Consider the following 25,779-nt stretch of genomic DNA (forward strand, 5'->3'; position numbering starts at 1 on the left):
TAACAAGCCTGCTAGTTAGCCCGGCTTAGCTGCATTATGATGTACTACACCACTGACAATGCTATGCCAGAAAAAGCGCGCATTAAATTCAAATAGCTTATTTTTAAAAATTGCAGAAAGTCTTAGATGAAACACCCTGTATATATATATATATATGTATATATATATATATATATATATATATATATATATATATATATATATATATATATGATGCCGACACGCCAACATTCCTGCTGGAGGCCGCCATCTTAAGCTCGGCAAAGACGCGCGCTCCGCTGGGGAGACCTTCTCAGCGTGCGTAAGCGCCGCTCCGTGAACCCGTTGCGCGCCTGAGCGTTGTGCTCATGCGCAGTGGGGTCGCCGGTCGTCCGCTTTGCTCCGCTGGCCATAAACCCGCTCAATTTAGTCTCTATTAAACTGCTAATCTCCCACACGTGCAACTTGATCCATGCCTCTGACGCAGATAGATGACGCCGGCACCCTCACCTTTAGTGAGTTCCATGCTCGCTTGCGACGCTACGCGGCTGGTTTCCAGCAACACGGTTTGCGTCCTGGCCACCGCGTATGCGTACATGTAGGCAACAGCGTCGACAACTTCGTCGCCATGTGGGGCTGCGTCGTGGCCGGCGCCAGCATCGTCCTTGCGAAGCCCTCTCTCACCGAACGTAAGTTTTGGCTGTCTTCGACACCATAACACCCGATGCCGCGAATTCACCAACTAATGCTTGCACACTGAGTTCTGTGAGTTCTGAAAACAAGGTTATGCGTCAGTAAGCCATCTATTTCATTATATGACAGTGAGGTTGCATACCTTGATGCCACGTAGAAACATGGGTTGTGTTTACTAGCTGATAAGTTGGCCACTTTTTCTATAAAATGTATTACTTTCCATGAATAAAATTTCAGTTGTGAGTCAGCGCTTGTCTTGTGTTTTCTACTACTTTGTCTGCGTCGTTTGCGCTGTGTGCATTCATTATGTACCACCAACTCGCCCGTTTGGCTATAGTGTTGAACTGATTATTAGATGCAAATTTTACGTAAATTTTCATGTCAACGTGTTGTCCGTAGCCAGCGCTTTCCGATCAAAATGTTGGGCATAAGTTTCAGGAAGCTTTGCAATAAAAACAGGTGCACTAGTGTGTGACTTCTAGCCAGTGCTCACAAACACCTTGTGTCTCAATCTCTGCAAACTTTTGCGGGAAAAATAGCAGACATTTTTTGTAGAAATAGTTGTCGACTGTACCAGGGCCTTCAAGTTGTTTCGAGGCCGTCGAAATGGTCTCTTTCACAACTTGGTTTAGATACACAAAATGGAACAAATTACCATAATTTTGCATTTGCAGCATGCCGATTTCTCTCATTTTTCCGCCGGTAACAAATTTTTGGTACTGGGTTTCGAATTTATTTACACTAGGCAGCATAATTTGGAGGTAATGATTTTGTTATTCTTTGCTTCCTCATAATTTGAGCATCAGAGGGTTAAATCGGCCTTTTAGGCAAACAGTTCATGTATTGTGGGATAAAAAAAAGAAAACGTATAATGTCATAATCCTGTATTTTTATCGCCAACATGCTTCTAGAAAACAGCATCCCGCTTGTGTCGGTTGAAGCCAGGAAATCTCAGCGCATAAAGAGAGAGTTTGGGCCCGCAGACAGAGTGAGGAATTGTATGCGGCCGGCGGTAAAAGGCAGCGTTACGATGTTGATAGTACAGCCAGATGAGTGGTTGGGCTAGTTGGTGGTGGTGAAAACATTTATTAATCATAGAGAGAGGTGTTGGGGGTCGTGACCTGAAGGGTCACGCCCTTACAACCACTAGGTGGGATGCCTAGTCAGGCACACCATTGGCGTTTGCCGCAGCCCGGGCGCGCTGCGTTAAGGCCCTTTGGGCCTCGAGGGTGCAGCAACCGGACAGGGTCGCCTCCCAGTCCTCTCGGGTGGGGTTCGGGATAGGGGGTAGGGATGGGTTCTGCTGGCAGGCCCACACCATGTGGTAGGTGTCAGACACCTCCCCACAGTGTGAGCACCGCCCGTCGAATTTAGGATCGAAATGCTTTAGAATTGCCGGGCACAACATCGTGTTGGTGAGCAGGCGCAGGAGTACCCGCTCGTTGTCCTTCCCCAGCCCTTTGCATGGGGTGGGAAGAGTTTGGTGCGTGGATTTGTAATAATCGCATATTTCCTTAAAAGTGTAAATTGGATTGAAATGGAAGTCCTGGTCGGCGTCGGGTCCCGTGGGAAATGCCCGGAGAGAGAGCGCGCGGGCGGCGGCGTCGGCTGCCTCATTTCCGTGGACGCCTTGGTGACCTGGAGCCCAAACGATAGATCGGTGCGCGGGATCCGAGTCTCGGCTACAATTTTGGTAAATACGATAAGCTAGGGGAGTAACCCACCCTTGCGTGACGTTTCGACAAGCCCCTCGTGAGTCGGTGATTATGTATTTGGAGGAGGTGTCAGAGGCTGCCAAAGCGATGGCAACCTCTTCTGCGTGAATTGCTGACTGGGCCTTGAAAGTAAGGGCGTCTACTGTTTTACCCTCGTGGACGACCGCGGCCGTGTACCATCCCCTAGAGTCCGGGCCGGTTGGCTGTGTAGCGTATAGATGGGTTGCGCAAACGGGACTGTCACATGAAAGAAGTTGGGAGGTTTTTCCGTCTTCCTTTATGTGATTGCCCCTTTATCGCAACCCATCTTTACGCTACGATGTTGATAGTGATGACCTGCTCGTTTGGCGTTCTTGAAGATGTGGCTTGCAACTCTTGATATGGTTCCCGCGCTCGCACCGGCTTGCTCCGACGACCACAGAAAATTGATGGCGCATACGAAATTTCAACATTCCTGCGGTTAGCTTGCATGCTCAACGCTATGCGGCACATAAAGGCAGCCACGCAAACGGAAGTCGTTCGTCCAAATTTTCAGGGTCTATGCGCAAGGGGAACTTTCCCGGCTATAACTTAATTGTGTGTGTGCTTTCCGCTGGCCTCCTGCTCTGGTACAGAGTTGTTCATTTGTCGATCCTTCAAGCTACAACTTTTTGTATCATGCTGTGCTACTTATGCATTGAAAAAAAAAAACGAATGGCTAAGCATTACGTTTTCAAGCTGAACAGAAGCAGCTGATCCACTCAATAAAAGTTACACTACGTTTGGGAGGTGGTAGTTAACTAGAACCAAAAGCAGACTTTGAAGCTTCCTTAAGGATATTGTCTCTGAAATCTTCAAAGTTTGAAGTGGCCTTCAGTTCCTTACATATGTGAGCTAGGGTGACTTTACCCGGTTTAGCCTTGCCTCATCTGTTCCTATGGCTAAATAATTCTTCCGAACCATGGTCCCAGTAACTGAAAACAAAACACTAGAAAGCATAACCGGTTCACATTTCTCGGAACATAAATTGTAGCTCGGAAGGAGAGCAACGATATGCGTTGTCTCGATCGCCTAAGTGTAAAGTTCTAGTTCCCTCTTTCATATCTAATGAAAAATGTTGCTACGCCTTGCATGTGGTTTTTAATTTTGGCACTTTCAAGTCACGCCGGCCGCTGTAGCGTTTTTCGGCTCTTCTACGCTTGGTGTGCTTTCCACACTGCCTTCGTAGTCATTATCAACGAATTGAATGCCGCAAAATCCCTTCCTCACAAACCGTCTTTGTACCTATACCTAATGAGAGAAATGGGTGAACCTCTATGAAGTCCGTTTCCTCAGCATTTCCATGTCTTATATCGTGGTGAGAAAATATTGGGATAGTCGTTCGATGTGCTCTCACCGGAGCATTTTTTTTTCACAAGAATAGTGTTTTCAGTTCAGTGCGTGCATTTTCGATTCTGGATGAAATTAGGTCTTCGGTTCTTACTCGCTTGAGTAAAGAGAGCTCAGCTTCTCGTCAGGCCGTGGTCTTGTTCGCGAGCTGACGCTAGGTTGCAGTGAAACCTGATAACGTGAACCATTGGCCCTTGCAGAGAATGAAATTATAATCAATGATAATTGAAAGCTCGGGCGTTTCAAATGAAGAGAGGCATAGCTGCGTGAAGCTGTGTGCTGAAACCATACAAGCCTTGTGTAAGTCTAGTTCAAACAATATAGGAAAGAAATGAAGATGCTGTGTCGCCAAACGCGCACGTCGGGCACGCTTTTTTATGTTGTTTTAAGCAGGAAACTTGAAGTCGCGTGTTGTGGGGGATTTTACACCACAAAAGCGACTAAGACCATCATGCGCCAAATACGGCACATTGAACCGCTGATGGAAGTCCGTATCAAATGCGCAGGGGAGTTGCGCTACCAGATCACCGACAGCGACAGCACCCACCTTCTGGTGGAACCAGCCCTGGCTGAGAAGGCTGCGAATGCATCTGCTGGTTTGCCACTAAAGGTGAGGATGCACAGTACGTCGTCAAGCAAGCACTAAATTCGAAACTACTCCTATTCTGAATTGAGCATCTTGCCGGTAAATGATACATAAAACCGACTTCAAATGACAGCTTAAGATCGGCCTGACGGCTGTGCGTGGTGATGTTTGTCAGGCAAGTACTGAAATGTTCAATTTCATCGATCAAGCATTCAGAACCTTTTATGCCTTGGTCTGTTTAAGAGGCGCATACGCTTTGTTGTTAAGCGTTAGCACTTTAAGACGCCATGAACATAACTGCGTATACGCAAGGAACTCGAAGCATTTTCTGACATAGTGCTGCAGCTGGCGGTGAAAGCTTTATTTCTCTTAATTTTACACCCTTCACACTGCGATTGGGAGGCTTTTTCTTTGTTACGTGTCAAAAGTAGGAAGTAGTATTTCTTAAAACAGTACAATTTATTGCACATTCTTTGATGTAATCATGCAGAAGGATTTTCTCGCCCGTAACAATATCATTTTTTGCACGTTTCTGTGTATGTTGAAAACTAAATATTTATCTTACTAACACTCGAGAGCCTATGTGACGAACCCTTGTGCTTCAATGTAATAATTTCCTAAGATTTCGACGCTCTGTGAAATATTTTCAAGGCTCCGCGGCTGACTCGAAAGACGCGGGTTCGATCCCGGCCACGCTGGTTGCATTTCGATAGAGGCGAAATGCTCGAGACCCGAGTACTGTGCTATGTCAGTGCACGTTGAAGAACCCCAGGGGGTCAAAATTAACTGGAGTCCTTCGGTATGGCTTTCCTCATAGCCTGAGTCGCTTTGGGACGTTAAATCCCATAAGCCAAACACACACACCTGCACGCCTGTGCACGCACACGCACGCACACGCACGCACACGCACGCACACGCACGCACACGCACGCACACGCACGCACACGCACATGCAGAGAGACGCACACGCACGCACGCATGCACACACACACACACACACGAACGCACGCACACGCGCGTGCGCGCGCGAACAGAATGCACGCACGCGAAGAGACAGACAGACAGACCACGGTTCTTCGCCGCAGGCGGTGGACCTTGAACTGTCACTGCGGACGAAGCTCGAGCCAGGTAGGCCATGCAGCAGTGCCAGTGTAAGAAACGTCAGCACTAAACATCGGCCTTCTCCGCGTCAGATTTGCGACCAATGACGGCTCTCATCGAACCTTTTAGCTAAGCCGTCGCCCTGTATCTCCTATAATTCTTTTATTGTGATTTGCTTCACTTATGAGAGAGCACTGGAACTGCAAGTTCATGCTTAAAAGCTACCTTCTCCCAGATTGTTTGCCTAGAATTAATGATTTTCTTGTGATTCATGTGAGGTCGATCGTAGCAAGTTCCTGCTCGCGAATAGCGTTTTCTGAATTTCTCTGGATAGCTTTCTGCTAAACTTAAAAATGCTGGTAGGAGCAACAAGCCTTAACCATATGTCACAAGTTGATTATCGGGACGAGTTGGTCATGACTGAATGATTAGAGTGGCCAAAGAATTCTGACATTTTTTTATGGGCTTGTAGCAGCATCGTTCCCACGTTTCTCTTACGTCAGGGCCGCTTCACCGTGGGCTGCTTCGCCGCAGAAGGCTTCGTACCCATGGGACCAATTTCCAACATTGACGAATCCACCTTCGAAGAAGTTTCCGTGAAAGACCCACGAGACTGCATCCTCGCCATCATCTACACGTCAGGAACCACAGGCTTGCCCAAGGGCGTCGAGCTCACGCATCACGGCTTCCTGGCAAACATCGAAATGTCGAGGTACTTGCGTTGCGCAAGCGAGGTTTCGGAACCGCGATCCGAAAATGTTGATTTCACGTCGTTGTCCTTGGCGTGCATTCAGACAATTTATGCGCTGTGACTGTGATTTCTTGGCAAGACTTCCTTTTTTGTTTAGCATTTGCGGGAAAAAATATACACGCAGCTGTGTCAGGTAATGTAACTATATTCGTGCATAAGGCATTCTTATCATCATGAATTCCGTGGTTTTCGCCGTGTTGAGTTCGCGTCTATTTTGCAAGCGTCATCTCGATGTTCGTGCCGAATAATATTAGGACGTAGTGGGTGGAGTGTCGTCGAAGATCGACTTTGCACTTCTTTTTTTTTCGAACAACTTTGATCAAAGCCTTTCACAGGCGTTTACTCTCTGAAAGCAGCTTCTGGAGAATACAGACCGAGGTGGCAAAGCATGTTGTGCTTCACGTAATAGGACGGTCGCATTTCCCAGAGCACCCCCTTACGTAAAAGCGCTACGGGGTTGGCTCCACCGTCTGCGTCAGCCATAGAGCCAGCTCTCTTCGCAAGTTAGCATTGAGGCTATGTATCTAGGTCCTGAGTAGTACAAATAATTTTCCAAATATACTCATATCAGTGCAATGGTAAAATTACGCTGCACGGTATTGTGCTGCGAATGGCAATGGCAGCTGTATGGTGGCACATGGTGTGGAGAGATGCTACTGAAAGAAGCGGTTGAGTTGTGTGTTTGAGAGTGGGCTTTAAAGGAGCGGTTGAGAGATGAAGGAGGGACGCGGTTGTGAGGCGTGCTTCTACAGAAAATTTTTTTTCAGAATTTGTTGATGCATTGTTTGGTATCAGTTGGCGATTACGAGGAAAGCATTGTGACCTGTGTATTACGATTACCGCGACAGCACTCACGTCCTTCTGGCGAATGTTGATCGCCCACAAAGGAGCCTTCATGCGTTCGTCGCATAGCACTGTTTCTCGTTCATGTAGACAGCCGGAGTGCTGCGTCCTTATTACTTTTCGTGTCCCTGAATTGATTCGCCCGTCCTCCTCACCGCTTTCCGCTAGCCATTGTCAATACTCAGACAAGGTGCGAAACTTGCGTGGCATAGGCACATCTGGCGAAAACTGAACGAGTGGCGCGCCTTGCCCCCAAGGGGCAAATTCGCGAAAGCGCGTCTTTCCCAGTAGAAAGAAAGCACAGTCGCGCAAGTGCCTGCGAAAAAGAACGAATGATAACGTTACGGTTACGCAAAACAGAAAGGAGCGCATTTCTGTCATTCAAGTGAGAGATGCCTTTTCGGCTTTTTGTTGTCATTGTTGGAGCTTTGCTTAAGCCTTTTTGCGGATTTTAATATGTGTAATGGTACAAGCGTATTTCACCGAGACTTCCCGCTAAAGATACCGCTGTAAAATCGTTCACTGAAACTAGTTACATCGCGTTTTCGGCCTACTTGGGGCTTTTTTAAACAGAGATGGTTGGCTTGTACAGCGCGTCTTGTAATTTTAGTCCTCACGGTAAATACTGGCCGCGGTACTTTCGATGTTCCAGGTGGTCCTTCCCTTGGGATAACTCTGACGTCGTGCTTCTGCCCACTCCTATCACGCACGGTAGTGGCCTCCTGTCCATCACTATAAGCGTTCTTTTGGACACAACCTGCGTCATAGTTCCGCCGAGTCAGAGCCTGTCGGAAGTCGCCAGGGTGGTAGACAAGCACAAGGTACGTGGAAACTTTCTTCCTCACCTCGCTCTCCAATCGAAAGCATTGCAACGCGATAGCTCCCGTTCAGTTGAAAACCCAGCGGCACTCGAAAAAATGGGGATCTGTCGAAAAGGTAGTGCCGTCCCACTTGGAGCGGCGAACTTGAAAATTGATTAAGTCAGCACAACAATTATCGCAACATGACTCAAACGTCATTATCAATTGTAAGAATGTAAAGTAAATTAGTTCCACTGAAAAGAGAAATTGGCGTGAGACGAGTGTCGAACACGCTTCCCCTAGGCTACTGAGGCACTTTTTTCCTTTATTGCACGGAAATAGTGCCCAAAAGGAAAATCTGACTATACTTATGCCGCAGAACACCAGACTGTGTAATACGAGCCCACCATACCCGTGCACTTCCCCATCTTTCCATTTTATTGAACTCTCAAGAAATAAAAAAAAATAAAAAAAATTGTGAGAGGAAGCCCGCACTCAACCAGAGGTTATCGCAGGCGAACCAATTGAAAATAAGAGAAAAGGGGCCAACGCCCAAGAGAAAATTTATGAAAAACTAATTACAAGAGAAAAAAAAGACACAAATGATGGCCGGGCAGAAGTGATCGTTAGGCCAAGACGCCCCTTAAGGATTAAGAAGGACGAAATGAACATGAAACAGGGATGGGTCCAGCGTGCCCAGATTCTTCAGACAGGTTGGCAGGTGGCCAGGACGAGGGAAGGTTCGGGGATCTGTAGGAAGGAAGAAGAGACAAGAAAAGAAAGCAAGGAGAGAAAAAAAAAACAGGAGATAATGGGCTTAAGAAAGCAGAGGTGGTGCACTAAAAAGGGGAAATAGAGAAGTAAATCAAAATAAACGACAAGAAGGCAGGTAAAGAAGCAAAGAAAAAGAACGATCGAAGCTAAAAATAACCAAACAAGTTAAAAATGAAAAATATAACAGCTAGAAGAAAGAAAAGAAAAGGTAAAAAAATCCAAATTGAAAAGAAACAAAAATAAAAATAGACATGAAAAAACAACGAAAAGCAAACAAAACAAAGACTGCATGTGCACGCAAGGCACGCAAATAGCAAGATCCACATGCCATCCACATGCACATGCGCCAGGGGCAGGGCCACGGCCCACCAAAATTGGCCATGTGGTGCCCCGACCACATGAGACATGCAGGGAGGTTTACGAGCCATCCGGGCGGGAATAAACACAAGAGAGAGGTGAAAGAAGAGAAGAAACGCGAACAGCAACGCGAATAAACGAAGTACGAGACCTAACAAAGACGGAAAGTCATGAGGGGAAAGAAAGTGCGGATAGCCGGGAAGCCGTGCTGCTATGTCTACGGGGAGAATACGGGCTCGCAGGTAATGGACAACATCCCCCACGGCTCAAATGTCTGAGGCACACACATGTATCTAGATACGGAAGCCAGCTAGGCGGCTCTTCCAGGGCAGCATATACTCCCCACATTAAAGAGCTCTGCTCACAGAACAAAGATTTCGATCGCTGCGGCAATTCGCTGAGGCAGTCCATAATACGGTTCTTCCGGAGAATAAATAGTCCCATCAACATATATAGATCACACGTCACAACACAGTTTTTCTGAACGGGCAAAAAACGGATACTGCAGGGTGAGGTTTCAATGTCCTTCTTAAGTGTCCGCTGTAATAACTCCCAGAAGAACACAGCATCATTTCACAGAATAAAACAACGGTGAATGGTCTCTGGCGCATTACGGCAATTCACCGTGCATGGCACAAACATCTTAGCATGAAGCCTTGCCTAGACAGGCAGCGTCGACGTGTGCACTTTAAAGAAGAACGTATTTGCAGGAGAATAAAGGCACATTTGCTTAACACGTTTTGAGGCATTGATCTCAAAGAACTCCAGAAAAGGTTGACGAAACAACGGTATAGGAAACACTATAAGTATCTGTGTAATCTGCCTTCTGGAAAGGTTATACAGGTAGTCCAAAGAACAGCGCACAATGCGGAAATTCAAGGTGTCAGCAACTTCCTTAAGGAATACTCATAAAGGACCCTCATGAATCTGTCCAGTCGGTGCGAATAGGAACGGCAAATGAGCACTAAGACTCCTAATAAGCACAGCTACTAAAAAGAACAGAAGAAAAACGCGAAACAAGCTCACGCAAGGATAGGTAAACCAAGCTTGGGTTTGCCGCCTCACGGACATTTTCCAGTAAGCTTCCAGTAGGATCCCAGTAGGCTCCACTCTTGCGAATATGGCGCAGAGGAACCCGTAGGTACTGAAGGGCGCCGCAGTCCCAACTTAAGCCACCAAAACGACTTGGCCTCGCAACCCAATGACCAAACCAAAATCCCGTGGATTTGTCTTAACTAAGAGCCGCACCTGATACCTGACAAAACTGTTCAGTCAAATGTAATGGCTCAAGTACACACTTTTTGACAGAACAAAACAAGGACGCATCATCAGCATAGGCTGAAATCTTAATTTCTCATTGTGTCATAGAGTAACCACGGAAGCCTAGTTGCGCTATTATTACCAGTACAACTAGGCTACCGAGGCACGATCGTTCGCCTCGTTCGCCTTAGTTAAAGGGAGGCCCTGTGTGTCTTGCCCGAGAGTGTCTTTGTCTGCGAAGTGATTTTCAAAGAGGACCCCTGGTCTTTTAAGTGAGCCAGTAAAGCTATCATGGCAGGTGATCTGAAAATGAATGAAAATAAATGTACAAACACGCCCACCTGCTTGGCCTCCTTGAGACCACAGTACCTCTAAATAAATAAATAAACAAGCCCTTAAGGCGCAGCTTAAGTAAGTGTGCCCCAATTTTTTACGCACTAACGACCTTTATTTTCTATTATTTTCTTCCATCACACATCGTCCTTGTCGAACTCCAAGTTCCTTTTAGTTTTATGCCGCTCGCGAAATTTCCACCTCACCTGTTGTGCCTTTCGATTTGGTTTATAAGGATTAACGTCCAAAATGACCAGGACAATAAGGTTCCTTTTTTCAGTAGCGCCGAAACTGAGGACAGTATCACTGTTTATTCGGAAATCAGATTGTTTTTTTAGTAACGCATTGCGAACGAACTTTCAAACCCATATTTTGAACACGAGTGTACAAACGCAAGTTAACATACACTGTATTTTGACCCCACTTACATTTTTTTTTCAATAAAGTTTTGAATCACCAGCTATTCTCCTGCCATGAGCTTAACCAATGTCGCGGAATACATCAAAGAATAAGGTGTAAAAATCTTTGATTGACCCCTGAACACACATTTGGAGGAAGAAAAATAGACGGATATCAACTTATAACCTCTGTCGGGGTGCTTGCCGCTGTTGGTGTAAGCTATAGTCGACGCCAATAAAAGCCAAGCCAACGCCTGCCCCTGTAGAGGTACTTTCACCTAATACATCAGCAATTTTTAAAAATCAGCTGTATTAAATGGAAGAGAGCTTTTTTCGGCATAGCATTGTCAACGATGTACCCCAGCGATGTAATGAATTTTGGGGCGCGCGAGGCCGAAAACGAAATTACGCGGCCAGAAAGAGCTCTAGCCACGCCTACGAGCCCGCGTCATACAGTGGTGCAGGTGTCACGTGCTCCCTTTTGCAGCGCCGACTGGGAGCGCCGAGCGGGCACAGAACACGTGACAGGCGCGCCGATGTTTGATGTGCGCACGGAGGCGTGGCTAGAGCTCTTTCTGGTGGCGCGGTTTCGGTTTTGTCCGTGAGCGGCCCCAGCATTGCTTGGCAATAACGAGAATGGCATTTTCGAAATTCCAAAAACTTACATGGATGTTACTTATAGTGGGATACAAGCCTCTCGATAAATAAGTAGTCGTTAAGAGTTAAAAGTTGCCTCCTATTCAGTGTTAGTTAGGCAGCCTGCTAGTTCGCACGTCTTAGCTGTATTCTGATGGACTACATCGCTGACAATGCTACCCCCCCCCCCCCCCCAAAAAAAAAAGAAGAGCTCTTCTAAATCAAAATGCTGCTTTTTAAAAATTGCTTAGTCTTACGTGAAACATCCTACATAGACAGATGGTACGGCCTCATGTAGAAGAGTACGTTTTACACCCGACCACCTTTTCACCGGAAAAACCAGATCCAGGCCTTCCGATGGCGAAATATTTTTAGGCGGGCCCATCACCAGGCTCTAACATGCATTTACGCTTGTTGATGCTTACACATGGCCTGCTTTGTGCTACAAGGAAACGCGACGAGAGATGGATCCCAAGCTGGACGTTTTTCGGGCATTATGATCCGGATAGCCCCCGGCAGAACCGGCCTGTCGGAGCCACCGTCGAAGTTTTTTCACTGAAGAATTTCGTTTCTCAGTTGGAGTAGGACTTATCGGGCTGGTTAATTAATTGCTTCACGAACTTCAAGCTGCGCTAAAACGAATGCGCGCTAAAGACAATGCACATGCGTAACATACTCTTTCTTCATAGTTTTCTCTCATTCCGAATGTTGCAGCACAGCACGAGTGCGATTCACTGACCACAGTAACCATGTCGCAGGTGACAGCTGCTGTCCTGCTGCCCTGGCACCTGCATACCCTTGTAGACGAAATGCGGCGCACGGGCCAGAGGCTGCGGGGACTGAGACGCGTGTGCACCGGCGGTTATCCGTTCTCTCAGGGGCAGTACAACGAGATGCGCGCCGCTTTCGGCGAGGACCTCCAATGCCTGGCAAACGTGTACGCTATGACTGAGGCCACGGCGCTGCTCTGCTCACCGTCGCGGGAGCACGCCGTCGGCGTCGACATGGGATTCCCCGCTCCCGCAACGCAGCTGAAGGTACGACGATTGTGCCTGCTCTGTTTGTAGTGGAACTGTAGCGTCCTCGTTTAATTTTGGCGTTAGTCGAAGATAGATTGAATTGTTTTAAAGCTCTTGGCTAAAGTAAGTTCGAGCCTGACCTGAAATTTATTGAGGGTATGAGATACTGACTTTACACGAGCTAGTGTACGAGTATTACCAGCAGCGTATAGCACGCAGTGCTATCAGCACAGAAGTTAGGACAAAATGATGGCAATCTTTAGCCGAGCGTTCCGTGCCGAGTGTTGCCGCTGTCGCTGTGAGCTACGCGTACTGCGTGGTCAAGGATGCAGGGACGGCGTGGCAAGAAATATTTGCACGTACTCATACTATCTGTGGGGTTCTTGAGTGGTACGCTCGTTATTATAACAAGCAAGCACCTTGACGCAAGAAAATGACACGTTATGCACTGCAAGAGCAAGGTTTGAATGCGCTAGCAAGCAGCTTACCGCACTTAGGACCGCTTGACTTTTTTCCAAACCACTGCAGACACCTTTTGCGGGTAATTGCAAACAACTTCTTTTGTTCACTCTTAACTTCTGCTGAACCACTGCCACCACTACCATCATCGTCTTGTTGAAACCCCATCATTCTTCTTTTGATGCTTTCATTCGTAAAAGTGGCGTGTTTAAGACAATGTTGAAGACACGCCAAGACATTGCCCTTTTTGCCAGGTCTATGTTTAACAAGAGGTCGATGCGACTTAGCGATGCACGTAGGTTTTCCAGGCGAGAGCGCGGTAGCTTTCCATGACGTCAACGGAGGCGAAATTTGTATACCTCATCCACCTTGTGTTCGCCCACGGCGCCGAGGATGACGTCATGTAAAGTTTCGCCGCCACTGCTGCTGCGTTTCCGCTCAGACTGTGTTCACGTTCATCCATCAAACCACACTGCACTCCCCATGGCAATGAAGTTCCGTACTCGCTTCCAACGAGAAAGTCCTGGCTACAAATGCGACGTGTGGCAGTTTCTTTTCTCAGATTGTTTTCTGTTTGTGTGACGCAGATAGACCACACACAGATCGCGGCAATTACTCACCGCGGCCAATAATACTAGCGTATTAAAACCTGGGGACCCTTAATTGTGCACGGGAGATCGGGTCTGTAGTATTTGCTCAATTATATCAAATTAGCGCGTCCACCAAGAGTTAGACACAATGCGCAAAGGCGAACCTAGGTTCCGACCGACCATAGGAGGCTGCAGCAGTCAGTTTTCAGCCATGGAACAGTTTCTGCCCCTCAGCTGCTCCTCCGCCATGTTTTTCGGTGCGCTCTGCAGGAAAGCAGTCCAACTAAAAAAAAAACACGGCGCTGTTGCACTGATCGGATTCCACTCCTGTTCAGTTCTATTTGTTCTGCGCCTCTTGCTCGAGTTTCGCCAGCCCCCCATAGCATCCAACATTGGCCACTTGTCGATGTGTAGAATAGGAGCGGAATTAAATCGAAAAGTGAAAACCAGCCTTAGGGGCCCAATTCTGTAAGTGGAATTTACCTTATTACATTATTCCGCCACCATCGTTCTCTGTCACTACAATTCCGGAAGTTTACTTTGACGATCACTTAGTCTAAAAATGCACTCGCCCGATTGAAAATAACGAACAGGCTACGTACCAGAGCTGCTAAAAGCACAAGTTTTGCGTGTCCTGAGGAATCTGGTTAAGATGACGCCTACTGGTCAAATAAACCACCTAGTGAAGATATGCCGCCACGTCATTTAGCAGAAGCACCAGGGATGGGCAGTATCGAAGACACGTGCATCTACTATCTACGAAGATACTCTTTCGATACTTTCTGTGTATCGGTAAAAAGTCTCGCTTGCCGAAAATGAAAATATCAGAGTACCAATATCGAAAATACATTTCTAGTGTATCGGGTATATTAATGATACTCGGTACCAAAAAAATTAAATGCGCCGCAGGTTTTGAGGCTGCTGTGAACGAGACCGGGCCGACAGCGCTCGCTCAGGTGGTACCGCGCTGAGGAAATAGATACAATAGAGTACAATTAGAGAGAGATGATGCCAATACCACTGGCCCGGTCTGACTTCTTAATTCCTTTGTTTGGCATAGAGCGGCGTATACCTTGCGCTTTTGCACACTCGGTGACAGAAGAGACGAAAAGACAGGCTCCACGTTGTGGTAGAAACAACACCCCTTCAACCCTATATGAAGGTTGCGGCGGTGGCCAAAAGAAAACGGATGAATTTCTGCGTCATGCTCACAAGTTTACAGAACATTTGTTATTTACCTTGCCTGCACGTTAAAGGTCGCACAAACTTCACCACACCGGTGAATAGGACCAAGAGCGCCGGCAGCGTCAAATGAGTCAGCTGGTGCACTGTAGTGCTGACGCAGCAAGCGTTACAATAAGCCATAGCTCTCAATAGGCGCTAAAGAAAGTTGAGTGTCTTTACTATAATGCCAGGATCCTCGAGTCGACGTGGCTATATGCTTCACTGTCATCCGTTGATAAAATGCACTTACTATAATGGACATTCCCCGCATAGCTGCTGTGTTTTTCTTGTTTTTTTTTGGTCTGAAGTTTGTTATTGGCAGGTGGCGCGTCGCTCAACTGCTGCATCACTGCGCCAGGAGTGGTATGAGGACACCCGGCAATCTATCAATGTAAAGTAGAGAATGAGAACTTGCGCATATATGGGCATTAACCCATTAACCCTAAAGCGTCATACACTTAAGGCGGAGCTTAAATGTGCCCTCCAGTTGTTTTTCATTCTTTTCCTGCTAGGTTCTAAGCAGCACGTTGAACTTGAAACGCTTGTCAAACGCAGGGCTGGAGAAATAACTGTTCGGTTGTCCAAAGCACAGGAGCTTGCACTTTTCATCTCAGTGCAATGGCAGAGGCAAATTGCTAAATACTGACTAAAAAACGAAAACCATCAGAAATAGTTTGAAGTTTATTCATTTGTAGTCAAGTGATCGAAGACTGGCTTGCATAATGATGCTTAAAAAATTTTATAGGCTGCTTATTGAATTTATCTCGTCAACGTCATCATAGCTTCATTCGATGGTTGTAAAGAAACCAACAGCACGGGCAGTGGAGCTTAAAGAAATTTCAGCTTAACTGACGAAGTCGTTCTAATCCATTAAAAACAGTGCGGTAAATGGAATACACTAATAGTTGTAGATATAACGGATAAATATCTTAACTTCGCTAATCATATTACCAGCTCTCTTAATACTGGTGATTTCATTGACGTATCGAAGTATCGACTATAGAGTATCGAGTATCTACGTTGGAAATAAATTTCGCTTCTGTGCCCTGTATTGGCAGAGGCAATACAAGTTTTTAGAGTATCGGGCATCGGTATAGAAAACATTTTTTGAAGTATCGGCCCCAGACCAGGGAAGCAGACGAAGGCAGACTCACAGGCTGAGACACAAGCCATCTGAGAGGCGGTCTGTACCTCTGCCTGCGGCCGAAGCCTCTCCCTAGCTCGGTCGCCGAGCTCCGGTGCCTTGTGTGCAGTCAGACGAAGGCGCCAATGAAATCATGCGCAAGTAAAACATGACATCCGGTTGTTATGCACCATCTACCTAACCCACGCCACGTCATAAGCATTTGTCATCTCTTCAGGTTGTGGACGTGACCACAGGCAAGAGGCTCGGTCCCAACCAGACGGGCGAGATCCGCTTCCGTGCGCCCACGGTGATGAGAGGCTACTACAAGCGCCCGAAGGAGACGGCTGACTTCTTCGACGAAGACGGCTGGTGCAAGTCAGGTACACCTGCTAGCGCTTATATTAAGTCAGGTACACCTACTAGCGCTTATATTAAGGCGAAAGCCTTTAATGCATCATGCTGTCGTTAGCAATCCGTGTCGGCAGCCGTGTCTGCGTCCGTGTCTGCGTCCGTGTCGGCAGCCGTGTCGACAGCCGGGTCGACAGCCGGGTCGACAGCCGGGTCGACAGCCGTGTCGGCAGCAGTGTCGGCAGCCGTGTCGGCAGCCGTGTCGACAGATGTGTCCGCGTTTTGACGGGTGTCCACCGAGATATGTGAGGCAGTTACGGGGTAATTTCCTTTCCTCAAATACAATTTTCAGTTTCTTCATTACGGCCCCTCTTTCTTCTTTCACTGCCACTTCCTTCCTGTACGGTGCGGTTAAGGTGTCCACCGAGATGGCTGAGAATTACAGCGCCATTTCCTTTCCTTAAAAAGCGTTGCGTTCAAAGGGCAAGGCATCGCGCCCAATGGATGGTGGCGTTCCGTGGACTCCCTGGCAGCGCTACAACACGCTGTCGCGTTCCACTCCTAAAGGCGAAGCTTAAGCGCCATTAATTAGCAGCCAGTTAGTACTGAGTGATTAATCAGTAATTAATAATCAATTAGTAATTTGTCATTACTTCGTCATCAATTATGTGTGACGTCATCGAGTGGTAACGTCACCAGTGTCACATAGGCAAAGTGGTGCGGAAAACACTTTCGCCTCTACACACTTTAGACAGTCGAAGTGCCCCCTGAATTTTTTCAGTAGGCTTAGGAAAAATATATAAAAGGTTGTTTCATAAATAACGTTACATTGGTGACATCCGGAAGCGATTATCTAGGTCGCTGCAGATGTACTAGCAAGGTCAGCTACTTATCTATAAGGCAGGGTAGCGTATGAGCCAATTTTTTTGGTGAGCTTCAATTTTTTACTTGAGTTGTGGGCATAGGAACCGTCGGGTGAGGAGGTAAGGGCGCGCAGCAATATGGGGCCAACCACCCATCATAAGTGAAGTGCACATATGGCGTTTCTCTACTCCAGCATTTGTTACGAGGAACAGAGGCGAGCAGCAAGAGTGGCCCACGTTCACTGTAGTATGTAACTTCTGGCACGCCGTATATACAGGCGGACGGACGGAATAGAATGGAACGGTTGGTTGGATTGACGGATGGTCGGACGGACGGACAGTTGCTATTGGCATTCCTTTTGAATCTACGAGGGGGAGTTTACCGTGCCTAGTAAAATAAAGCGTCTTTTGTTTGGTACTTATCCTGTTTTTACTTTCAATACTGTTCTATATATTTTTATTTATTAGTTTACCGCCAGAGCGTCGGAAACTTATACTACACAATTAGCGCGGTACCTTTATCGCGCTGTGCACTCCTTCATTTGGGCGGCGCAATGGTTCGGTAGAGAGTATGCTATGTGACCATTTATTTTGCCTGCTCTTCTCAGGTGACGCCGGCTACTATGACGAGGATGGACGCATCTACTTTGTTCAGCGCTTCAAGGAGATGATCAAGTGCATGGACAACCAGGTGGTGCCGGCGGAGCTCGAGCATATCCTGTTGCAGGGACACTCGCGGGACATTGTCGACATCTGCGTTGTCGGAATAGCCAACCCCAAGTACGGAGAAGCGCCCGCCGCCGCCGTCGTGCTTCGCAACAAACTCTCGCACGAGGAGCTCGCCAATCTGTCCGAAAGGATCAAGGCCACTGTCGCAGGTGCGTGACGTCATAGAAACTCCTGCGTCACTGCAGCTTCTCATGAAAATTGAAAGTTGGGGGATTTTCTTGTTAACTCTACAAAGTGCATCGAACATGATAGTCCCCCACACACAAAAAAAGCCTGTGAACAGTTTAGTTTAGTTTATGGGGTTTAACGTCCCAAAGCGACTGAGGCTATGAGAGACGCCGTAGTGAAGGACTCCGGAAATTTCGACCACCTGGGGTTCTTTAACGTGCACTGACATCGCACAGTACACGGGCCTCTAGAATTTCTCCTCCAAAGAAATTCCAGCCGCCGCGGCCGGGATCGAACCCGCGTCTTTCGGGTCAGCAGCCGAGCACCATAGCCACTGAGCCACCGCGGCGGCCAAAAGCCTGTGAACAATAAATATCACCTGTCCAGATAGGGGCTTCACCAAGCAAATCGCGTCAGCGCATTCCTGGCAGCGGTACTCTGTCTTTTTTGTTTTCTACATTAGGTAGGGCTTTCTTGTGGCTCATCGTCACTAATTTGGCGAATAAGTTCGGCAGCAGAACGGCGACGAACACTTCTCCACCAAGCGCCGCTCGGCACCTTCGTAGGGGTTAGGGCCGAATAATAGTAACATGCCTATCCATTCTTCCTTGAGGTTTACATGCAGGCGACGGCAAGGGGGTCGTTTGGTCGTTACTTTGCATCACTGCTGAGCAGACCTATTATTTAGTTTTTCTTTTTGTCGTTGCTCCTGTTTACTGCCACGGAGCGCGGTTTTATCAGTGTTGTTTATTCCGCCGCGCAGGAAAAGCCATCTGGTTTACGTAAGCGAACTGCGCTGCGCAGCTGCATGAGAGCTCGCAAGCCTTGTATGATCCGTGGCGGTGTCACGCAAAACCCAAGCCGCGCGATGATTGAGCTCACGATGTTTGGAAGCCGCTGTTGGCATTGCCGCGGAGGTGCACTAGTGTAAAGATCGAGGAAGAAAGGTGCGGGTTCTCCGCATACTGAGCGGGTAATAGAAAAACTGTGTTTGGCCAGCTCGCTTCCCCTCAATCAGAAGTAGCGGTCCGTGGACTTTGCACAGCTTCCTCTCGAGCTAGTGTTTTCTCCAGGATTGCTAGTGTTCTCAGCGCACTGGAGCGCTCAGCTCCCTCGGTGCACTTTTACACGCGCAGATATTAGCGGCCTTCTCCACGAAATTCACCACAGTGTCATGCAGAGCCCGGGACCACGTGGCCGCCAACGTCATCCGCAATAGGGATGCCAATTCTGAAGCTCTAGAAAAATTTCGCAGACATAGGTCGAGGCGCATCGTGCTAGTACACTTCGTGACCGCACTGGGTAATCAGTGATGTTTAACGACTCACTCACTCACTCACTCACTCACTCACTCACTCACTCACTCACTCACTCACTCACTCACTCACTCACTCACTCACTCACTCACTCACTCACTCACTCACTCACTCACTCACTCACTCACTCACTCACTCACTATCACTCACTCACTCACGTCGGCCAAACTTTCGTCTGTATTCCATGAGTATGCCTCGCCGTTGTCCTTCTGAGAACATAAGAATCAGCGTCTAATGCGCCCAGTTGTTTACTCAACAGTAGTCGATAATTCTCGCAAGTCGCGTCTTTTTATGTTCACATAGAAGCAAATGAGAAATACAACATACGGCAATAAGTGACTATATGCCAAGAAGGTTTTGTATTACATGTAATATAAAACTCATGCACACGGAATAAAAATTGAGCGATAGTGTGCGCCTGTTTGTCCGTATTAACGATCTTCTTCGTCCCTTCTTGGTGTCGTAAACAGAGTAACGCACTAGCAACTGAAACCAGTGAGAAGTTCAAAAAAGTCTAACTTTTTTTTTTGAAACCACTCATCTGTCAATTTTAATGCCACAATCTTCAAGCATGAAAGTTCAACAATTGTTAATATCATACACGTTGCGGGGCCCGCGTACATACGGTGTTTTTATGCAGAATTGTGGCGGAATGCATAAAATTCGTTGTTAGCCGAGTGGCTCTAACAGAGAAAAAAAATATTGCTGTCGCTCATGCACATTCGCAATTTAAAGTTTATTATTAACGCAGATTTAATACATATGTATACACTGTTAAAGTAAAATTCTATTTCAGGCTGTCAGCTAAGAAAACGCACCTTAAATTTATTGTTGAAAAACAAAATCCCATCCTTCTCTGTATAGCAGACACTTATACATGAATGCACAATCCGCTCATTGATGAACCTCGATGAATTGCTTATGAACGATAAATTACATCGTTAGTTTACATTTTCTTGCGCCGCGCATGTGGATGCATTACTGAATGCGTGATATGAATGGAAGCCATCGAAATGCGCCTCTCTGCCGTGCTTTTAAGGAAATGACACGGCAGGGAAGAACTAGTACGTTTCGTGAATATGTGGCCTTTATATTACGATTTTTTTTTTCAGAGAACTGCGCTGTGCACAAGCAACTCTATGGTGGCGTCTTCTTCGTAGACTCGATACCGAAAACGGAATCTGGAAAGACAAACCGTGCCGCTGTGCTCCAGAAGTGTGTAAAGTAGCGGCGTTGCAAGTCTATCGCACAGCTTGTTTCTGGCCGTGATATTCCAGGCGTTTGTACGTACTGTAAACATCACTGGAAGAATAAATAATTTGCATGTACATGGTCTGTTCGAACAATTTATGGCGGATGATGCACAGAGCAGACAGCTAATAATGCAGTGGATTACTGTACTAAGCCGAAGCAAAAGACACCCAGACCAGCAGGCACCTTGTGTACAGCTCAGTGAAATGAACAATGCACTGTTAGAATGCGCGACACTGACTTCAGCCAGGCTATGTGCACCAGCCATGTAGACGGACTATCACATGATGACGATGAGTATGAACTCAGTTAGCCGAGAAAACGGTGGCAAAAATATGAAATAAATTTCTTAAAGCACGGCGTTTCTGTATTGTCAAAATGCAGGCTTGCCTGGCAGTGCATTGCTCCAAATTTCTATGCCGGCAGTAGGCATGTTGCTTCTCTAAACGGCAAGAGACGTGAGAGCGATTAGAGAAGGATCAGACTGAGACGTGCCGCAATCTACCCTACTCTGTCAGGATGGCCGAATGTAAGCGATCGGAGGACGCAATTCCACATCGGCACCTACTCCCTCCCAGACGGCGGCAGTCGTCTCCTCGAGGGGCGCACACTTGACGTCTCGCTCATAGCGCTGGCCCTAAGAGTGCGTACTGCATCGCCTGCATATCCTTTTCTCTTCCCAGCGCCGTCAGGACGCCGTTTACCTTTGTGATGTTTGTTTTTCGCGAGTGCAGAGCCTCGACTCATCACCGTGGACGGCAGGAAGCGGAGTGTGTGGTGCGCGAGCGTAGCGAGCGGACATGCGTAGGACAAAGAATATGTTGGGGCAACCGAAAAGGAAATAAAAACAATAAGCCCCTGCCTGCACCACATACGTGCAACAGGCTTAACCCAATTAGAAAATAAAAGAATAGGCCTGTAGGCGAATTGTAATTTCACCACCCGTAGGTGGAAAAGTAAGATAAAAGGGAAAAGCTACTATAGCGACCCACAGCCGGGGGAGCGGGCCCGGGGAGACTCCCCTGATCTCCCCTGGGAAGTAGCGGAAGGGAAGGGCAATTGGATGGGAAGAATGGTTGTAGGGAATGGGTTGGGACAAAGGCTGAGAATGGGGAATGCGATGTTTTTGTTCAGATCCTTCGATTGTCTCGACTCTATTGCTGGCCTGCCTGGCCAGGGCAGGAAGAGCATCGAGATTGCCCAATGGTGCGGCCCCACTCACCGGATGCCCGACCACCCACCATACGCAGCGCGCTCCGACTGTCGGAGACAGGAAAACCTAACACGGGGTCAGCAGCTACCTGGGGCCCCTCCACGACACTAGGGGGCTTTTCCAACCATCCGGCTACTCACCGTCGAGTGCTTTCCGCGGTTTTTCAGACACCCTAGGACAGATATTAGTGTGGGCCTAAAAAAATAAATAAGAAAAAAGCGCCCTGCCCGCACCGTCATACGACACAACGGACACCCTAGGACAGTGCGAGCCCCATTCAAGTTCGCGAACAAGAATTGAGTGGTAACTGTGATATAGCCGCTGTTAATTTTCAATAATCTGTGTGTGCGCCGAGTCTGCTTACTCGCTCCCCGTCCCACTTTTTTGTCATCTCTTACATAAGGTACATTGCAGCTACGGGAAAACAAAATGACATCTTATCTATAGGATAGTGACGATGCCTTACGCCTTCTTTCACGAGGTGTTTTTCACTGCGGCAGGCTTCAAGTGGGAAATTTCGCTTGCACACTTAGATGATGTCGTTGTGTTTGCTTCCAACGTTGACTCCTAACTGAAAAGGCTTCGCGCAGCTTCAGAGGAAATCAAGATGCCAGGACTAACCCTGAATGCAGAGAAGTTCCACTTCACCTATGATGAGCTACTATATTCACGCCAGATCGTGAGGAAAAGTGGAGTACGTCGTCCGGGCCAGCAGGAAACAAGCTATCCCGCAGTTTCCGTAGCCTGCCGACAAGAAAGCTGCCCGCAGATTTCTGTGCCTATGGCGGAATTGCATACGCTTGGTGTATAACTTTTCAGGCATCGCCCAACCCCAGACCCAACTGACGACAGCAATCGTGCCATTGAGATAGGAAGCTCGTCAATCTGAAGCCTTGACAAAACATCATCGTTTTCGTACTCCATCGCTCCTCGGGCACTTAGATGAAAACCAGCTGAGGCTGAAATTTATATTGACGCAAGCTGTCTGGGTCCACTGCAACAAACCTATTCTTTTCAAATGCGTCACTGCCTCACTTAGAAAAAACAGTAAATGATTACTTAGAAAACCTCTCTTACTGGTTGGACACATATAAGTTACAGTTAAATGTAAGTAAAACCAAATATGTGATATTTAAACCTATAAATAAACAGTCTTTTGCAAATATTGTAATATTATTTCGCAACACGCGACTGCATGAGGTGGCAGTTCAAAAGGTCTTAGGCGTATGGTTTCAAAATGATATGTCCTGGAACACGCATGTGAATAAATTAGCAGCAGAGTTAGGAAAAACCGTGGGCTGTATGTATAAAATTGGTGAGCTCATTCCTTTGTGGTTGAAGAAAACATTGTATTCCTCTCTTTTCCTCTCCAAGTTATCATATTGTAGTCTAGTGTGGGGTACTACTGCAGGTCATAACTATAACAAACTAACGATCCTCCAAAAAAAGGTGTTGCGAATATTTGAAAATTATCAAGGAAAACCATCTGATCTTCCAACAGACAAGCTATTTATTAAACATGAAATGCTTCCATCTGCGCAAATATATTATTTTAAGTTACTACAATACATAAAAAACAATAAATTGTACCTCCCTGAAGCAAACCTCCAAGAATCAAAATACACCTTACGTAAACACACAAGAAGAATACCACTCACTAGGACCAATTATGGCAGACAGATCTTACATTTCCAAGTTCCTTATTTGCTGAATTTCATAGGACAAGAAATTAAATTCCAAAATCCGGAGTTAAAGAAATATGTCAAATTGTATTTGTTAAAAAACCCATTTCTTTTCTTCAATAAGACATTGTTTGCATTCATTAATTTTCGGTGTAATGAAGGTGTATATATATTATCAGAGTACGGTGTGCTATGTGTCTGTAATCTATGTGTGTGTGTGTTTGCAATTACATGAGTTTTGCAGAGTGCCGAGATGTGCATTTAGCGTTTCTTTTTTCCCTTAAATTCTACTAAGTGATGTCTAATTCCGTATTTATATGTTCACTTTTATATGTTGAAATATTTATATGTTCAAATGTGTTTTTGTAATTGAGAGCTGTTTCCCTGTCTATCTTTTCTTTTTATTAAGTGTGCACTGAAATGCCGAATTGTGCTACCTGGGGCAGCAGCCTCTGTCAGGCTATGAGCCTTTAGCTCCTGCTCCTTTTTTCTCTGTTGTGAGAAAATGAAATGAAAATAAAGAAAAAAAAAGAAAAATAAAAGAATGTCTGTGATTTGTTTCGACGCAGCAGTAGCTTGTCCCGATTTCACTCCTTTGTCTACAGACGTTGCAGTCCTGTTAATGGATGGATAAATAGATAGGAGCGCACCTTTTGAAACGGGCTGGGGGCAATTGCCACCATGCTCAGCTTTTCTTTCTTTACCATTGTTCAACTGTGTTGTCAATTCTCATTAATATTCGCCATCTTTTTTACCTACGGTTTCCTACACTTCTAACCTGATGCCACACCTTTGCTTTTCATCCACCAATCCTCCAATCGCTTTTTGCTAACTTCTACTGCAGATTTATTTACATGACTGTTGTTATCTTTAAACCCTAGGGCCTCCGGAAGAGTGACTGTGCCTGCATCGACATCCGGATGGATGCCATCACATTTGAGTATGAGGTGCTCAATTGTTTCCACAGATCGACAACACACTGCACATGTGTCATCTTATTCGTTAAATTTCTTTTTGTAGGTGAGCGTTCTTAGGTTCAAAAAGTAGGGCACTGCCTCTTGAGTTATCATAGAAAAATTCTTTCCTGATCTGCCTTTTCCAGTATCGATATAGTTCTACACTACGTTTCTTTTCCATTGAAGTAATCCAATATTTAACTTCCGCATTTTTAACCTGTCGTTTAATGCTCTTTCTTTCTCCGTCCTCATGACCGGCATACTTACTGGTTAGTTTTCTAGTTCTTTTCCGCCACTGTGAGTCAACCCTCTTCCTGTATAAATATTTAAATACCTTAGCTGCCCACCTGTTATCATGCAATTTCCTCAGGCGTTCTTCATATATTATTTTAGTCTTAGCTTACCGTGCCTCGAACGATGCCCAGCCCATATCTCCTTGTACTGCCTCGTTTGTGGTTTTGCCGTGGGCACCTAGGGCTAATCTTCCAAAAGCTCTCTGATTTACGTCTAATCTCGACTGAACTTCTGCCCTTAAGCACAGAACCGCATTGCCGAAAGTAAGCCCCGGCACTATTATTCCTTTCCAAATACCTCTCAGTACTTTATATTTGTTGTACCCCCAAATGCCCTATGTTTCATTATCCCAGCATCTCTTCGTCCTTTTGCCCTAAGAGCCTGTTCCTGCTTTTCCGTGTATATCTGCCCTTCGTTTAGCCTTATCACGAGGTATTTGTATTCGGCCACTTTGGGTATTTCGTGGCCTTGTATTGTAAGCACCTGATCAGTTGTATTGTTGAAAATCATCCCACCTGACTTAGTTGCGCTAAAACTGAATCCTAGAGCGTCTCCAGCGTCTCCTTCGTCTCCACAACAATTAACCAAAGTTTCTAATTCTGCCCAGCTATCTGCTAACAGTAAAATATCGTCTGCATACATTAAACCCGGAAGTCGCTGCTCAACTACATTTCCGCCTAATCTGTTCGACAGATTATAACCTAGATTACTTTCTTCTAGCCTTCTTTCCATATTTATCACATAAAGCATAAACAGCAGCGGTGATAGAGGACAACCTTGCCTTAACCCTTTGTACACCCCCACAGTTGTGGTACTTTTTTTCCCTTCCCGTGTAATTTCAACTTTATTATCTGGGTAGATTTCCTAGCTGTAGAAAACCAATTACCTCATGACCCGTACCTAAATTTTTTAATATGCTCCACAGGAGTTCCCTGTTCACGTTATCG

At 46.5% G+C, this 25,779-nt stretch overlaps 1 protein-coding gene across 1 annotated transcript in view; it reads left to right on the top strand.

Moving 5' to 3' along the window:
* Positions 1 to 20,764, top strand: part of LOC149358007 (uncharacterized) — a 25,404-nt gene extending 4,640 nt beyond the window's left edge. Inside the window, exons 2-9 of the mRNA XM_089585009.1 lie at positions 467 to 668; positions 4,262 to 4,365; positions 5,946 to 6,154; positions 7,689 to 7,857; positions 12,353 to 12,631; positions 16,248 to 16,392; positions 17,832 to 18,101; positions 20,549 to 20,764. Coding sequence (XP_089441135.1) covers positions 467 to 668; positions 4,262 to 4,365; positions 5,946 to 6,154; positions 7,689 to 7,857; positions 12,353 to 12,631; positions 16,248 to 16,392; positions 17,832 to 18,101; positions 20,549 to 20,664 — 1,494 coding nt within the window. The 3' untranslated portion in view covers positions 20,665 to 20,764. The remainder of the gene's footprint in view (positions 1 to 466; positions 669 to 4,261; positions 4,366 to 5,945; positions 6,155 to 7,688; positions 7,858 to 12,352; positions 12,632 to 16,247; positions 16,393 to 17,831; positions 18,102 to 20,548) is intronic.
* The last annotated feature ends 5,015 nt before the right edge of the window (positions 20,765 to 25,779 follow it).

The sequence above is a fragment of the Amblyomma mixtum genome, chromosome 3 (assembly GCF_055824585.1).
Source record: "Amblyomma mixtum isolate Tamu chromosome 3, ASM5582458v1, whole genome shotgun sequence".
NCBI classification, from domain to species: Eukaryota; Metazoa; Arthropoda; class Arachnida; order Ixodida; family Ixodidae; genus Amblyomma; species Amblyomma mixtum.